We start from the raw sequence: 17,670 nt of genomic DNA, 5'->3' as shown, positions 1-17,670 counted from the left end.
TATGCAAGACTCATTGCACATTGTTAGTTTTTGATTATTTATGGATTATGTAGATTATCTATGTTCTGATTTTGATTCTGAAAACGTGGCCGTCTTCTCAGACTCAGACTTGATTGACCAAAAGCCTTGACTTGTCAAAGCACCATGATGTCATCTTTAAATAATTGGCTTGTGTTGATTTTTGACTTGAAGATTTACTAACTGAGGTCACTGCTGACCTTATGCTCGGTGCCACAGCAGCGGACACTTATGGAAGTGACTCCAGAGAGTTGGGGTTTGGCCACCTTGCGCCACCATGAATAATCTCTGTTTCTGCCGCCTTAATTACACAGAGCTGCTCCTTCCTCCCATCTGTGCCAAAAATATCATGATTAATCACAATGTCATCGGAGGCTATTACTGCAAAATTTAGCCCTGCACTGCAGGAGGACCATCTATGACCGCTCTGTAATCCATCATGGCCCTGATGTGTCTGGAGGTCTGATGGTCAGGTAATAGGGCACAGAGTGCTTCAGCAGTCGTCACGAGGTCTAATGCACAATGGGTTTGACGAAGATATGAGGAAGCAAAGGAGGGTTGGGCGGGGCCAACATGGGCCCGCACGTCTCATTTCCTGTCATTAAAACTCTTTCGTTCTTCTCATCGTTCACTCCATCCGTCATTCCTAGAGAACAGCTGCTGATGGGTTATGGGGCGAAAGATGAGCTCGAGATGGAGATGTGTGCGCTCTGCCAGGAAGCCTTATCTGTTATCGTTTACATGGCACCCGTATGGTAATGTGATGCTCCGTCTGATGTTTCTGATTAAACGGTCTGCCCTCCTACATCCAGTGTCAGCTGATGGTAAAACTCAACTCTGGAAAACTGAACCGGAGCAGTATGCTCTAGGAAGTCTCTTCAGTTCCCTACTGGTCTGGTCTCAGTGTTGAACTAGAGCTGCACAATGTCAATTTGCTTATCATTATCGCATTATCAGCTTCCACAATACTGATTTTGTAAAAGTCTGCAATATGCAAATGAGCCTTCAACCAATCATGAAATGCTTTATTGTGTGCCGTGAACATCCTGACCAATCAAAGATGTTCTTTGGGCGTTTGAATTAATCCAAAATAATGCAGGCCATTCTAACCAAGTCACCTCAGTGGTTCACTAGAACAGTACTGTGCAACGTCAGAGACCACCCTTCATTTATTAAATTTCCAGTCAAAACAGCCATTAATTACAAGTTATTCATTTTATAGCACCAGGAAAAGAATATGTTTAGAAAGTTACACAGAAGCCCCAACAACTAAACATTTTTCTGTATGTAGTCCACCTTTTACCTTTTACTGCAGCTTCTGTTCTTTTCAGGAGACTCGCTTTAAATCTAGATGGATATTTTTCTCTCTTCTCCAAAGTTTAGCCTTAGGCATTGGTTGCATTTCCTTCATCTTACAAGTAATTCAAAACACATTTTTTGATATTGCGATCTGGGCTCAGGGTTGGACAGTCCATTATTTTGAGAAGACCAGAAGTTTCTTTGATTTGCAACTTTTTTTTCTTTGTCTGTTTCCTTTTCTCAGTAAGGGCTTCTTCTTAGCTACACATCCTTTCAGACTCATAGTGTAAGGATGGACTTAAACACCTGAGGATTTTTTCAGATCTGAAGCAAAAGTGGAGCAATTTCTCCTCTCTCTCAAAGAGGAAAGCTTTAAGTGCTGTTTATCTGATGGTGATTTTTGTGGTCTGCCAGGTCTTGCATGGTACATTTTAGGGCATATCCCGATTACATTATGTGGCAGTTCAATGCAAATATAATTGGCATTTTTTCCAGCTAAACTGTCTATGAGAATTCTGCATTGAAAAATCTTTGACATCTAGGATTTGGCTTGATCTGGCACTGAGAACCAACACTACATATTGCAATTTGGTGCAGTGGTCAAGCAAAGCTGACCAGTGTTTTGAGATTACACTAATTGAATTGTTTGTTTAATCTCTGCTAGACATCTGGTCCTTCGAGTTGTGTGCATGGCTGTCTGAATGACGTGGAAGAAATGGCAGCTAATGTTCTGCTGTTTCCTTCAGGGCTACTGGAACATGACACCATGCCAAGCAGCTAATGGAGGAGCCTGTCCTGTAAGGGGCCTGGGATGCTGTCATTTTTCCATATAACAGAAAGGCAAAGGTGTATCTGCTTTTATATGTAGACTTGGAGAAGTATTACCTGGACTGCCTTATGAAGTTACTGCTCTAAAATGGTTCTTGGCTTACACATATGGTTCTAGCAGAAGCTTTTAATTGATATGGAACCTTTACATAATATGGACACTTCAAAAATGTTCTTCACACTATAAATTACAAATGCAACTGTTTAAAAATGTCAGCTTTAGTTTTTGGTTACAAAGCTTCAGGCCTCTGCTCTTTTAATCTTTTCTGTTTATGCATGATGCATATTTTCAGAGCTAACCTTTATGGTTGCATGGGTAAACCAAAAATAGCCCAGCACATTTCCTTCTGGGGTGAATGTGGGTGGTCCATTTTTAGTAAAGGGCAGTGGGTACCAGCTTCTCTTCAGGTGCCCCTCCTGTCATGGTCGCCCCACTCTCGAGCCAAACTGTGAGAAGACTGTGGCAGAAGAATAATGGTGATAAGAGAATTTTGGGACAGGAACACAGGATAAAATCATCCTATTTTTTGCCTGTTCAGTCAAAAGAGCATTTCTAATTAATGCTGAACAAGAAGGCCTGGCTTACAATGGACATTCCATTTCATCCCAGAGATGTCCAGTGGGACTGAGGTCAGGGCTATGTGCAGGCCACTGGTGTAGAGTAGATAATGAAGCTTGATTCATCACTCCAGATAACACGTTTCCAGAGTCCAATGTATTTACACAATTTACACCACTCTAGTTGACGCTCAGCATTGCACATAGTGATCTTAGGTTTGCATGCAGCTGCTCAGCCAAGTAAACTCATTTCATGAAGCTCCTTATGCACAGTCCTTCTTTTGATGTTGCTTCCAGAGGCAGTTTGGAACTCTGTAGTGAGTGATGCAACAGAGGATAGTGCTCTGTGCTTCAGCACTCAACAGCCCCTCTCTGAGAGTTTGTGTGGTCTACTGCTTTGTTTCCTGAGGTGTTGTTGCTCTTCAGTGCTTCCATTTCACAATAACAGCACCTACAGTTGACCAGAGCAGATTGGGGCAGAAATTTTGTAAACTGATGAAGATGGCATCTTATGACAGTGCCACATTTAAAGTCACTTAGCACTCCTGTATGACCCATTCTACTGCCAGTGTTTGTCTATGGAGACTGCATGACAATTTGCATGGCATGCCACCACCACGCCAGTGTGAGAATGATCCACCACCCAAATAATACCTGCTTTGTCTTGACTACAAAGTGAACCTATATGGTAAGTGGAGTTGATAAAATGGACAATGAGTGTGGATACAAGGTAGGGGTATCTAATAAAGTGCTCAGTGAGTGTGTATTTTTAAAACCCATTGTGTCATTTATGTGTTATTTAATTTATTTTTCATTTTTACAGACAGATCCAATTCTCTATACAGTAGGGTCCCACTGATCTTGACTTCTTTTAATTACCACATTAACTTTCGTACATAACGTTACAAAGGATTACAATCTTACATTTCAGCTGAACGCGGCTGACCTCAGTGAACCCGTCAATAGTATACACTCTATATCCCATTACATTTTCTCCTGAGAAATGTTCATGATTGAATGCACCCTATAAAAACTGGTTATGTAAAAACAAGCTAGCTCACAGTGGAGTGAATGTAAATATGTATTTGTATAGACTTGGTTCCAGAAACTCTGTTGGAGTGCAGAGCTCTACAGGCTAAGCTTGAAAGGGAGGATAAGAGAAGACTCTGGGGGGTTCTCTAATGGTATTCTTCTATCTCATCTCCCCAGCCAGACCTTACACAGGGACTCACAGCGTCCAGTGTAGTCCTCAGCTAAGTCTCTGGCAGCTGTTTGACCTCAAGAGAAAGAGAATGAGAGGGAAACAGGATGCCGTGAACAAGAGCATCAGCTTCAGGAAATGGCTCCTGCCGCCAAACCACGACCAAATCAAGGGTGTTGTAATTCTGCAATTATGCTGGTTCTCATACAGTCCTGTAGAGAGATTCTGAGTGCATGTGCTGCCTTCTCCTTCCCTTTCTCTCTCTAATTAGGTCCCCTTGGTGTGTTGTCTGAGCCGAAAAACAGAAATATTTGTTTCACATCAGCGGGCTCTCTGCGGAGAATGATATGCTTCTCCTGAATTCTTCATTTTCTTCTTTCTAATGGAGCAGAGCTAGAATCGAGTTAGCGCTCGTTTACTGGGGTCACTGAAGAAGTGTAATGACTCCTGAAAATGCTGATCAGCAGTCACAAATTAGTAGTCTTGGGACTTACAACATTTTTAATATTCTCGCAGAAATCTTAATCAGTAACTGTAGCATAATGCATCGTCATTTTTAATTATGGGTAATGTCCATAGCGTGTGGGTTTTGGGATTGGATAACATCAGCTCCAGCTCCACCATGGCTCTGCCCATTTTTATCCCATGTAGCATTTTTCTTGGGTTGTTTGCTCTCTTACATAGACATGCACCAATTTGGGAATTCTGGGCCGATGCCGATATCCTATATTTTTTATGTGCATGTCTGTCAATGTGTAACAGTGGCAGATGGAACCAAATGGTTGCCAAAAAGGGTAGTGTTGAGAGCTTTATTAACAGAAGGGTGATCCAAAATCATAGTTAGTTAACCAGAGTTCCAAAACAGAGTAAAGGGCAAGACAAAAATCAAGGTCATACACGGAAACTTGCTAACAAACATGGAGAAAGGCTTGGTACGCACAGCTAAAGGTGACAATACTTCGCAAAGAGTAGATACAAACAGACAAGTTATATACACAGGAGAACAGGTGAACATGATTAGAAGTCCAGAGAAGCTGAATGGTGATAGGTGGATCTAGATGAGTCCTGAGTTCCAGCTGTGCTGGAAGGAGGCGTGACACATGACAGTATTGATACTCCTAAACTATAAAAATTGCGACTGAATCCACCTGGATTGACATTACATTTATTTGTAGAAAGGTTTGGCTATCTGGTGGTGCCAATATGATTCCAATTTTATCAGTCATCTCTACTTACATATCATCTCTGTCTGAAGAACTTTTTTTGGGGCATTTCTACTGGTCCATGTAAAAAAAATAATAAAGATATATAATATAAACTTATGCTTACTCAGTTCTTATGTTACAGCACCTATACAATTTTTTGATACCAATACCAATACCTTGACTTCAGTACCTTGACAAATATTAGCGCTGCTTTTTGTTCTCCTTCAGTTACTTGTTGTTATTATTATTAAATGGTAAAAATAAAAACGCTACTCCACTTCCATGGAGCCAGTGTTGTGTACGGTAGGGCTGATTTGGAGCGGTTGAGTCTCTAAGTTGATATGAGGGCCACTGTGGTGTACTGTGACCCATCTTGCTGGCGTGCTGCATTTTAGGTCTGATTGCTGTATTGATCAATCTCTCGTTAACCACTTAAAAAACTGCCCGGCAGGGAGTATGGATGGATCAGGTTTGGGTCTGTGTAAGGGGGCCAAGTCTGGGTGTGTTACTTAGATTATTGGTGTACTGACCAGTGGCTGGAGTAAATAAAGGACATTATGACATCCTTACAGTATTCCTATAGTCTCTCTCGCTGTAAAATCAAATCATATATATATTAATTTATTAGAGAATGTAATATATAAAATATAATATACACAATACCTGAAAACATTTCCACAGTACAAGACATAAGCTGGAATGGACACAGTGCGCCAGCAGTCCTGCATTTGAAAACTGTCATTGAAAACTATGAATACTGTGAATGCAGTGTTCTTCATTTAACATGTCATATACTGTACTACACTAAATCCAATTACACAGGAATAATTATGCTCTCTTTTCAATGAAACATATGGCTGGTCAGTTTTTTTTCAGTGCTGGTGATATCCACGATATTCTTAGAAAAGCATAGTGGGCTATATCATTATACCTCCCCTCCCAGTATGAAAAAAGCATTGTTATAGTTTCAGAATGTACCACACAGTCCATATATGCCAAGTAAGCTAGAAAATAGCCAATTTTGAATGAATTGCTTTTGCGATGTCTCAGAATTCAATGCATTTACATATCACCTACTCCTACTAAAGCTGTTTGGCCTTTCCATTCATGTTGAAGTCAAAAGAAGTGTTTCAGCCTGGACTGCTTTTGAAATTAAGCAAAATACAAGAAAGCCAATCAGAACAGAAGTGATTTGCATATATCTTAAAGGCACAGCGACAGAAACAGCTTTATTAACCCAAACATAACATAAGTTTGCATTGTACTTCATTTAGTTACTGAGTAATAAGCTTAAGAACATAGATAGACTGGGATCTTAAGGAGTTAATTTGAGTTTTTATATTTGTTTTTGGTACAAATCCCACATAAATATCATGTCTGGGATAAAAAAGTGGGATATGGTCTCTATAAAATATTTGATTGCTGCTATGAAACTAATATGTTATGAGAGTAAGGAATTGAAGTGGGCCAACATGCAAGACGTTTAATTTAAAGGGGTTTAAAGAGGTTAAATCCGTTAATTGGTGCAGCATTAAAGATTGTGTCTTACAATGGCCAGAGAACTGCTTTATGCTCTATAGTTTCTCTATAGCTTTTCTCCGTAACACATTTCCTTCCCTCTTCTTCTCTGAATTGGCATCTCCCGTAAGTGTTGCAGTACAGGCTGGTGCTACAGGCCCCTGGGGAGCTTGATGAAGAAGAATAGGATGTGCAGCAGCAGGGAGGAGGCCTAATAGAGGATGAATGCTCCTGCAGAATGCCAGCCAGACCTTGGCTCTCCCAGAGATAATTCGCTTAGCCTGTATACTAGAACTTTTGGTCAATGGAAAAAATGAGGAGCAGCCTCCACTCCCTTTTTATGTGCTCGTTTTCACTGCTGCTGTCTGGAGAAGATGAGATGTAGCTTTCAGCTGGCTTCGACAGTACCCAGGTGCTTTTGTGCTCATTGAGATGGCACCTTCGAGACGATAGATTCAATAAAGGCTAGACAAGCCGTGTAATAATGACAGGATTTCTCCATTATATTAGGTCTTACACAGGCAGAAAACAATTGTTTGCTGAAAGAGACAGAAAACAAAGGCTTGGCAGTTGATTAGCTTTTCTGAAGCACAAGTTTTGGGTGTTATTTTTTGATAGCAGAGCCCAGTATTTCTCATTCACAGCCTTTTCTGTTTTCTTATTCTTTTAGTGACAAAACAATCCACTTCAGATCAGTAGCGTATCCCAAATTTCATTAGAGGGGGGCTTGTTTGTAGGTTGAGGGGGCTATGAAGCATTATGTCCCAGAGACTTTGCTATAGTGAGGATGAAAACTACCAACTAGCATGCTTGATTGTAGCTAAGTCTTTAGAAAATAACCCATCCAATAACCGTAGAGGGAAACATTATTTTGTAAACATTAAACACATTAAATTAGCCAACTTTAGTTAACATATCAACCTACTGCACTGAATTTTTTGTTCCACCTTATATGGCTTATATGGTCCAGCAAGTACATGAAAGAGGTGGAATCGATACCGAGATTCGATTCCATACAACAATGTGCTGAATAACTGGGGCTAGAGGAGGTCTGGTAGTGTCATCTTTGTGTGATTTGACTGGCTGAAAGAATTATGGATCTGTGTAATTTCCCAAAGATGTCCCAAATAGGCTGAATCGAAATGTGATTGTGTGTATGTGGCATGCGTCCATCCCCTGAGCCCCAATGACGGCTGCGAGAGGCAGCAGGAGGCGGGGCTCGAACTCCAAGCCCAGATGAAACCCCGCAAAGACAGTGGAGAGAGGACGAAATCCGTGAGGGAGTGGGGAATGGGCACATGCCACAGTGTACCTTCACATAAGATACTCATTGTGCAGCGGAATGGCAAATATGAAGCAAAAAAGATGCGACTCTGCAAAAGGGAGGAGACTATGCATCTCATTTCAGTGTAGGGTGACACCCATTGTCATGAACTGAATTGGGTCAAATTGAGCACCATTTTAGAAATTACCCTTGTCTTCAGGTCACAAAAAAAGAAAAAAAAATTAAGGTAACGTTTTCTGTTACCCATTTTTGTTATTATGTCATTTTAATGTCGATTCAAACAGGACTACTATTATCAAGAGAGCTCCAGGTTCAGCAAATTATAGAGGGTAATTTCCTCCAGATTTGTTACTTAGCAGACATTGTAGATTCATACTAGATTAAAATCACTGATCTCCACGTAATCACCAAGATTACAGCACGTCCCTTGGTAAAACTAATCCAGCTCGAATAGGGCTTAAGTTGTCCTTAGTTCTCCTCCATAAACTCCTTCAGGTGGGTCGATATTTTGGCACTGGCAGTGTTACTTGATTGTAAGCCAATGTTTTTGTTACAGATTTAACATTTTACTTTGTTTTCCACTACGTAAGAACAGGAAATCTCACGTTCTGTGTGCACACAGGTCAGGACAAACTTGGACATCACTTAATGGAATTTTTGGAAGTCCAAAACTTTGAAGTTAACTCTCCATTCTTGAATCCCTCAAATTGAGGAACCTGTTCTTTTGACTCCCAGCTGTATTTATCAGTCTCTTTTATGGACTTAAGGCAGAAAAAAGGAACTAGAATGCAAGAATGTGGTGACATTGCCCTATTTTCGAATTTTAAATTGGCATCAGAGATTTTTTTGTAATGGTCAGAAATCTATGCCCCCCCCACACCAGCCCCCCCTTCAAACTACACCCCTGCTTCAGATGAATCTCAAACCTCAAACCTAGTCAGCAACCTTAATAAAACAATAAAGACGCTGTCTCAGGGATCAATGTTAATGGATGATAATAGGCATAAATGGAAAGCAGATGATGACCAGAGTTACGCAATGGCACTAAAATATTAATAGCAAAACAAAGCTATAGTCACTTTCAGCAAATATGACTGGCTTTATTGGTATTTCTGTTCAGATTCTGTGTTGTATGTTCAATAGCACAGTAAACCGTATCGTTAAGAATAAATCAAACCTATATAATTATGTCTGGATAGTAGAACGACTCAATCATCTGGAGACATGTAGAAACAGCAGAAGCTCACAATGACTATTTGAAAACAGGCTCAGTGCTGATCACAGTGTCTCTCTTCTAAGCTTTATTTCTGGCTTTGCTCATTGATTTTTTTGCAAGCACAGACCCAAACACACTCAGGGAGAGAAAGAAAGAATGAGTAGGGAGACAAGAATTGGAGAGAGTTTCTGTAAATGGCCTCCACTCAGGTCTCGGTTTCCTCTCATGCAGAACGGAGACAGCAAACACAGGTGAACTGTTTATATAGCTGTACTACTAGAGGTCAGAAAATAGGTAAGAGATCATTTCAGTGCTATTCCCTTGAGTCTCAATCTCCCAGCTTTTAACACTAAATTCATTTCCTGCAGACTATTTCAATGGCTTTGCCCATTCATACAGTCCAGTTTCAGATATGCTATATGTTATATAGCATATGTTATACACCGATCAAGTATGACATTATGACCACCTCTTTGTTTCTACTGCTCATTGTCCCACTTTATCAGCTCCACTTACTATATAGGTGCACTTTGTAGTTCTACAGTTACAGACTAGTAGTCCATCTGTTTCTCTGCGTACTTTGTTAGCCCCCTTTTACCCTGTTCTTCAGTGGTCAGGACTCCCATGGACCCTCACAGAGCAGGGTGTTGGATCATTCTCAGCACTGCAGTAACACTGATGTGGTGTGGTGTGTTAGTGTGTGTTGCGCTGGTACGAGTGGATCAGACACAGCAGTGCTGCTGGAGTTTTTAAACACTGTGTCCACTCACTGTCCACTCTATTAGACACTCCTACCTTGTCATTCCACCTTGTAGATGTAAAGTCAGAGACAATAGCTCATCTGCTGCTGCACAGTTTGTGTTGGTCATCCTCTAGTCCTTCATCAGTGGCCACAGGACGCTGTTGGCTGGATATTTTTGGTTGGTGGACTGTTCTCTGTCCAGCAATGACACTGAGGTGTTTAAAAACTCCAGCAGCAATATCAAGCACACAGCGATGCAATCTTAATAGACAACACTGCCAGTAGAATGGGTTCTATTGAAGAACTCAGTGACTTTAAATGTGGCACTATCATAGGATGCCACCTTTGCCACGAGGCAGTTCATGAAATATCTGCCCTGCTAGATTCTCCCTGCTGTTAGTACTGGAATTAGTGAAGCGTGTGGCATATAAAAATCATGTGTTGCATCACTTACTACAGAGTTCCAAACTGCATAGCAATCAGCACAAGAACTGTGCATCAGGAGCTTTATGAAATGGGTCTCGTGTGGACAAAAGCCTAAGTTCGCTATGCGCAGCGCCAAGTGTCAGCTGGAGTGAAGCACATAGCTACTGGACATTAGAGCAGTCGAAACGTGTTCTCTGAGGAATCACGCTATTCTATCTGGCAGTCTGATGGACAGATCTACGTGTGGTGGGTGCTTGGAGAATGCTACATACTGGAATGCATAGTGCCAACAGTAAAGTTTTGGTGGAGGAGGGATGATGGTCTGGGGCTGTTTTTCAGGATTTGGGCTCTACCCTTAATTAAAATGAAGAGTAATGTTAATGCTACAGCATACAAAGACATTCTAGACAGTTAAATGCTTCCAGCTTTGTGGCATCACTTTGGAGAAGGCCCTTTACTATTCCAGCATGACTGTGCCCCTGTGCACAAAGCGAGGTCCATAAAGAAATGGTTTGATGAGTCTGGTGTGGAGGAACTCAAGTGACCTACACAGAGTGCTGACCTCAAGTCCATTAAACACTTTTGGAATTGGAAATGGAATGTTGATTGTGAGCCAGGCCTTCTCGTCCAACATCAGTGCCTGACCTCACGAATACCGTTTGACTGAATAGGCATGGATTCCTATAAACTTACTCCAAGTTCTTGTGGAAAGCCATCCCAGAAGAGTGGAGGCTGTTATGGCTGCAAAGACAGGCCAGCTCCATATTAATGTCCATGGTTTTGGAATGGAGTTCCAACAAGCTCATGTAGGTGTGATGGTCAGGTTTCCACATACTTTTGGTTGGCTGTATTGTAGTTAATTCCGAAAGAGGTGCAAAAACACTCCTTATGACTTATCTCTGAATGGGGGGGGGCTAAACTTTGGAATAGGTGGATATGTGTAAATGTGCTGTTTTTTGCTGTTTTTTGTGACATTACAAAAATAGTGAATTTAAAACAGGCTAAAAACAACAGGGGGGCATTTTTTATGTAGTGTGCTTGTGTCAGAGGAAATGCTGATCGTCCTGTAATTATAATTCTTTATAACAATAAGGCAAATAACTGAACTCAGTATGTTTTATTCTGAGAGATGTCGTACATGACCATGGAAGTGGCACACTAGTCAGAGACTCTCCAACTTAAGGGCTCAGTTTTATCTCATTGACATCTACGTCTGAGATTCATAATGGAGGGAAATTCGACTGTGTGTTTCTAACCTTCTAACAGGTATGTGGGTGTTATAATGCAAGTCAAGATGATCCTTGTCATGAGTGTCTCCCTCAATGACTCACAGTGCTCAGGAGTAGATTTAACATTGCTTGATCTATTGTAAGTGTCGAGAGTTGGAGATGCACATCAGTGTTTTTGGTCATAACAGTGTGGATAATACAAATTTGCAACAAAAATGTGCAAATTTACTATATTTGTGTACTCCGCATATTAAAAATCTGGTGATATCTTGCCTTCTGAAAGTATTCATTTTCATGGTTGTCTTTCAAAATATGAAAAAAATGAGATTTTGTTAATGAAAACTGTTTCTCTCTGCTAATTTTGACATTTCTATCATCAATCTTTTAACTTAATGAATCCCAAGGGCCTGTACCTGAGCCCATACTTCAGTCCTCACTCTCATAACTACATTAACTTGCATTCTAGTTTCATAGTTACTGAGTAATTTATAGTTCATAATCGTTCATAATAATAATAAAAAATCTTGAAAGCCCAGATCTTACATCTTTGCATATTTTATTTTATAAAGTTTGACATTTGTTTGGTTTTATGTACCAAAAACAGTCATTATTCATTTTCACATAGTTATTTTTCTGCCTTTCTTTATCCCTTTAATTTTTTGTGCCTTTCAGACTGATATATGTAAATAGCCTCTCTTCTGATTGGCTGTCCTGTATCGTGCCTCATTCAAAAGGCAGTCCATGCTGAAACATGGGGCTAAATTTGTTTGGGTTCATGTACCCATAATTCATTTTTATGTAATCGTATTCCAACCTATTTTCCTTTTTATCCCTTAGAGTTAAGTAGACTGTTTTTGTTACTGTACCTTTAAGACTGATATATGTAAATAAGCTCTGTTCTGATTGGCTTCCCTGCACTGTACCTTGTGAAAAAGCAGTCCAGGCTAAAATATTTTATATATACTTTAAAATACTATGTATAACTCTTAATATAAAAAAGCTACACTGCTTTAGGCTGAGTAGGTGGGTATGTATACATTCTGTGATATCATAAAAACAGTAAATCCAAAATAGGCTATTTTCACAGCTTAGGGCTTCTATTGTGCTAGAGAACGACTGGTGGGTTTTGAAACACTGTTAGTTTACAACTGTCTTGTCTAAAAAAGTAATGAGATTTTCCATGAGATTGACTCTTTAAAATCAATAATTAAACAGCAAGCTGAGGGTTTAAGGGCTACAGAAACTGAATGCCTTGCTCTCGCAGTGGAAGCAGAAGAGAGTTCCATGTGTCGATGACTAATCTGGGGCACAGGAGTGCTTGAGCTGAGGTCTGCACTCAGCATTTCTTCAAGCTCCATGACACCCATGAGAGCAGAAGTAGACGAGGGGCCCAGGGGTCTGATGAGAGCATGTGCAGGAGAGCAGTTATCGAGCCAGATGCTCAGAGAGCCAGTACTGCAAAAACATCTTTCTTCTTTAATTACAGCCATTACGTCTGTACGTTGAGTAAGAGGTGAAAGTATCTAATATTTTGCTTCTGCTGACCTGCATGTGCCGTGCTGGCTTTGATTGGTTCAGTATTTTACCTCCTCCCTGTATCTGAGGCTGCAGAAATGTGCTTCTCTGTCACTTTTCTACTGCCATGGTTGGATTAGATTGGAAATGGTTTGCTCTGCCTCGTCACATAAAATTGAAATATTCTGATGAGAACAGGCCAAAAAAAAAAGTCTTAGGTCATCAGAAGCCTTTTTTATTTTGATTGATCACACTTTCGATTTAATTCAAGTGGTTTTCGTGATAGTTAGGCACAGAACTGTTTTCATAGACATTTGCTTTGCTTTCAGACTTTCTAATTCGATTTATAGTAAAAATATTCTTGTTGTCTGCTACAGTATATGATTTTCTTGTCTCCTCTAATTCAGATGCATAAAATGGCAAGTGAGTTAGACTGAACAGTAGTAAATGAAAATAAATTCATAAAATATACACAAATTAGCTCTGATCTGTTGGCATATTAAGAGTTAGGCTTGAAGGAGATGAGGAGAGATGCAGCAGGTTACTTTGGCTCTTATTGCTGTAGCTCTTTTGTGCCAGAAATGCAATTTGAGAAGAAATGCACATGAGTGTAGATAAAGTGACAACAGGAAGGGTTTGGGGAGGGGGTGGTGCTGTGGATTGGTTACCATAGAAACAAGAGGGTTGAGGGGAATGGGGAGGATGTTAGAAATACTGCGTGGTAACGTGTTTATGTCTGCTGATTCAGCAGCGTCCAAAGTCCCCTCGCTATACTGCATAAGATGCAGATGCTCCACAAAATCAGCCACCAGCAAAAATTTGCAAGGCTTAAATCATTGTATTTTCTTTCTGCATTACTGTTCTGTTTTTTTTTTCTGTTATATTTCTTTGCTGCATATATTACTTGTGACATTGTTTTTTGTACCAAAATCAGTTATTATTCATTTTGCATTATCATTTTCCATCCTCTCTTTATCCTTTAGAAGTAAACAGCTGTGGTACTGTGTCTTTAGGACTGATATACTGTTTAACAAAATATGTAATGAGACCAGGGGTGCCTAAACTTTTGCATATAACTGTATGTTAAATGATTCTGTTCTGATTTGCTGCCCCTGTACAAATAGTCAGGGCCGAAACACTCCTTATAACTTCATCGTGAATGGATGGACAAACCTGTCTGTAGGCTGAATAGTACAGTATATGTCCATGTGTTAGTTTTTGTGACATCACAAAAACAATGAATTCTTGCTGTTTTTGCAGCCATGGGTTTTTTCCTACTTTGCGTTCAAAAACAAGAACTGACCAAAACAGGAACCACCGGTTGTAGTTCATTTTCCACCTGCTGGAGAGACAACTAGAACCATCATAACAATCAAGATTGATTATTTAATTGTCTTTTTCTTCATTTTATGCCAGTGTAAAAAGTGTCTAATTTAGTATTATGAGTGAGGAACCCTCTAGTCATTCAGAGAAGCCTAATGATTTCTCTCAAATAAAAAAAATATACAAGTTAATTCTGCAAGTCACTGCTGTCAGAACAAAACCTGTCGGTTTTCAGTTTTTGACATAATTTGAAAATGCATATTGACTTTTACATTGTGGCTGTATTTCATGATGAATGGACCAAAAGAAATGGCCCAAAATTACACAGAAAAAACTGGTCCCTTTGTCTTACATTAAAAGTAAAGTATGTTTTTTCCTTCTCCTGTAAACTTATCATTTTGGAGGTTTTGTTCCTACAACAGTGAAGTTTATTTGTACAATTCATTTCATTATTAAGCTTTGGTTGTAAACAAAAGGGTTAAAATCTTGAAATGCCCCCCAAAAATGATCCAATCAGAATTTTTTTCTTTGTGGTGTTTATGTAGATGTACCCAAGTGAGCTCTCCCACTGGTCACGACTTCAGGAGCTGAACTGAAAGCCTAACTCATCAGATTAACCACTAACGTCTTGGTGGATACTTAATATATTGTAGTGAATTAACCAATCAATCACGTTTTGATTTTCAGGCGGAGAACCAATTTTGAAAAAACATGACTTTAGTCCGAGATACATGAGTGACTGTGAGTACGAGTGTAAGCCTGACCAATGTGTTTCAGAGTAGTTAGAAAGGGAAAACTATGCCAGGAATCTTTAATGAAACAGTCACTGTAGCACTGCTATATACAAGATTAGATATGTAATAGAATTCCATTTGGCTGCTAGAAGAAATTAGCAGCATCATAAAGGTTTTTTGACATTTATGGCCCAAACTGAAGGCCGAGCTGTAAGAGTCACTGCTAGGCATTATCAGCCCTGCTTGTGTGAAATAACACATCAGCTTACTAGCTTAACACCAGCTGTGTCAATATAAAATACTACAGTGCGCTTTTCTGTGCTCACACACTCACATAAATGTCTACAGTTACACAAAACCATGTGTGGAGTCAAACCGAGCTTATAGTTTTCCCTGTTGAGTGTGAAAGTACATTTTGTTGAGGCTAGCATAAATACTAACAATGTTAATGTTAGCCTCCTAACTAAATGTCACTTTAGTGACACTAGTAATGATTAACTTGCTCTATACTATTGTAGTACTTCAGTCTTTAAATAGAGGAACTACCTACTTATTTGTTACTTGTTGTTATGCTGCTTGTATTATCTGCACTAAAATGTATAACAGCGGCTGTTCTACTACCTCATGCTGTTTAAGAGGACTTTCTCTTACACTACATGATAATAAAGTGCGTTTTATTTTGTTCGTGTACATTTGTATGTAGTTGGGATCTGTTTTATCTCTCATATCCCCCTTACACCCTGTTTGGTGGATACTTAATATGTTGTAGCATTCCGCCACTATGGAAGGAGGCACACAGCTTTTCCACCACTGTAGGCTTTATTAAAGGCTGTCTCTGGCTCCAGCCCATGGCTCAAGCCCATGATGATGAGAATGATGATTTATTTGACAATGAACTGAAATACATGTAAGACTGCATTCATACAGAACTTGCAAGCTTTGAAAAAAACATATGGAGGATGAAAACACAATAAACATGTTCTTACTCAGTTGGCTGGCAGGCTCGACTCCCTGCTCTCTTGCTGCACTAAGCATCAGCACAACCCCAGAATCAGAGTCCTTGTAGAAAAAACGCAGAAAATATCTGCTGCAGAACAAACTATGAGAATAAGCATGAAAAACATTTTCCAAACTCACTACAAAATGTTTGTGTTGTTGAAGTGTTTTGGTTTTCTTATGTTCTTGCTGCTGTAACAGCATGATATCTGTTGAGATCTATCTATCTATCTATCTATCTATCTATCTATCTACAAATGTTTACATACTACGTCCAGCTTTCAATTACAACATCAGAGAAAAACATGCTATAATATGTGCCTTTTCATAAAGTCAAATGATGACGGTACCAGGGTACAGACAACGAGTTTCAGTGTATGTAGAAGAGTGCTCTATGCTCTGATGACTTGAGGAGTGATCTCCTCAGTGCTGCATATACAGACAAGCAGGAGAAAGTGAGTGAGGAAGAGGGAGAGAGGCAGACAGGCCATTTATCAGTGTTTCTGGCAAGCCTGAGAAGATTATCCACCCAGAGTTATGGCCATCATTCCCCTCTCATCAGTTTGATCTGAAACAGGCCATAGCATTGCGCTGGAAAACAATTAGCGGGGTCGCTTGCTGCCGAAGCAAAGAGCTGCTGTCATAAGAAGTGCTAAAGAGATCATCACTATTATTGAGCGATGGTGAACAGTGAAGCAGGACGAAGACTGACATTTGATTGTCACAAAGTGATCATGCGTTTTAATGTTTATTTTCCCTCTCCTGCAGGCTAATGATGCCTCCGGAAACACCTGGAACTGGCTGTATTTCATCCCCCTCATAATCATCGGCTCCTTCTTCATGCTAAACCTGGTTCTGGGAGTGTTGTCAGGGTGAGTGTGATCTGCAGCAGACACCCAAAAACACAGAGAGGGATCATCACCAGCTAAATTTTACTCCATTTTTTATGGTCAGTGGTTCAGCTCGTGATGGGCTTATTAGGTGATGAGCTCTACAGGAATGGGAATTGAGAACCAACCCTTTTTATACGGATAAAAGTGTTTAATAGGATCAAATATTGTTTCTGTTGGCATATAGACTGTGGGCCATTTTACTGGATACCCCTACCTTTCAGGTCCACCCTCCAGTCCTTCCTTAACGGTCAGTTGCTGACAGTGGTGAAACATGACTATTAGAGCTAGGCCCTTTAGTTCAGGCCAAAAATGTCAATAATCAGTCAAAACCAAGGACAAAAAACTCAGAAGACACGTTTAGGTAAATAAGTAAATAAAATTTCTACCTGTGCCAAGGAAGCAGTAATCAAGTTACCACGGTAACAGTTTAACAAAAAAGAAAAAACATTGTTCATTTATTGATTTATTTTGTGGAAACCACAGCAAGACAGGATACCAGGATCCTACATTAATATTGTACCTGACATAGATGAGATTATTCTAGAAATGCAGCTGTGCTGGTTTAACATGCTCAGTGCTGCAGGCAGATATTACGCCTGTCAAAAAGCCGCCTCTATGATACAGTGTACATTTACGACATCCTCACACCACAGCACACACACACACACACACACACACACACAC

General features: G+C 40.0%; 1 protein-coding gene across 1 annotated transcript in view; it reads left to right on the top strand.

The window, feature by feature from the left end:
- Positions 1-17,670, top strand: part of cacna1ba (calcium channel, voltage-dependent, N type, alpha 1B subunit, a) — a 164,919-nt gene that overhangs the window by 62,328 nt on the left and 84,921 nt on the right. Inside the window, exon 7 of the mRNA XM_036598295.1 lies at positions 16,862-16,965. Coding sequence (XP_036454188.1) covers positions 16,862-16,965 — 104 coding nt within the window. The remainder of the gene's footprint in view (positions 1-16,861; positions 16,966-17,670) is intronic.

The sequence above is a fragment of the Colossoma macropomum genome, unplaced genomic scaffold (assembly GCF_904425465.1).
Source record: "Colossoma macropomum unplaced genomic scaffold, Colossoma_macropomum, whole genome shotgun sequence".
Classification (NCBI taxonomy): domain Eukaryota; kingdom Metazoa; phylum Chordata; class Actinopteri; order Characiformes; family Serrasalmidae; genus Colossoma; species Colossoma macropomum.
This window is presented reverse-complemented; position numbering and strand designations above follow the sequence as displayed.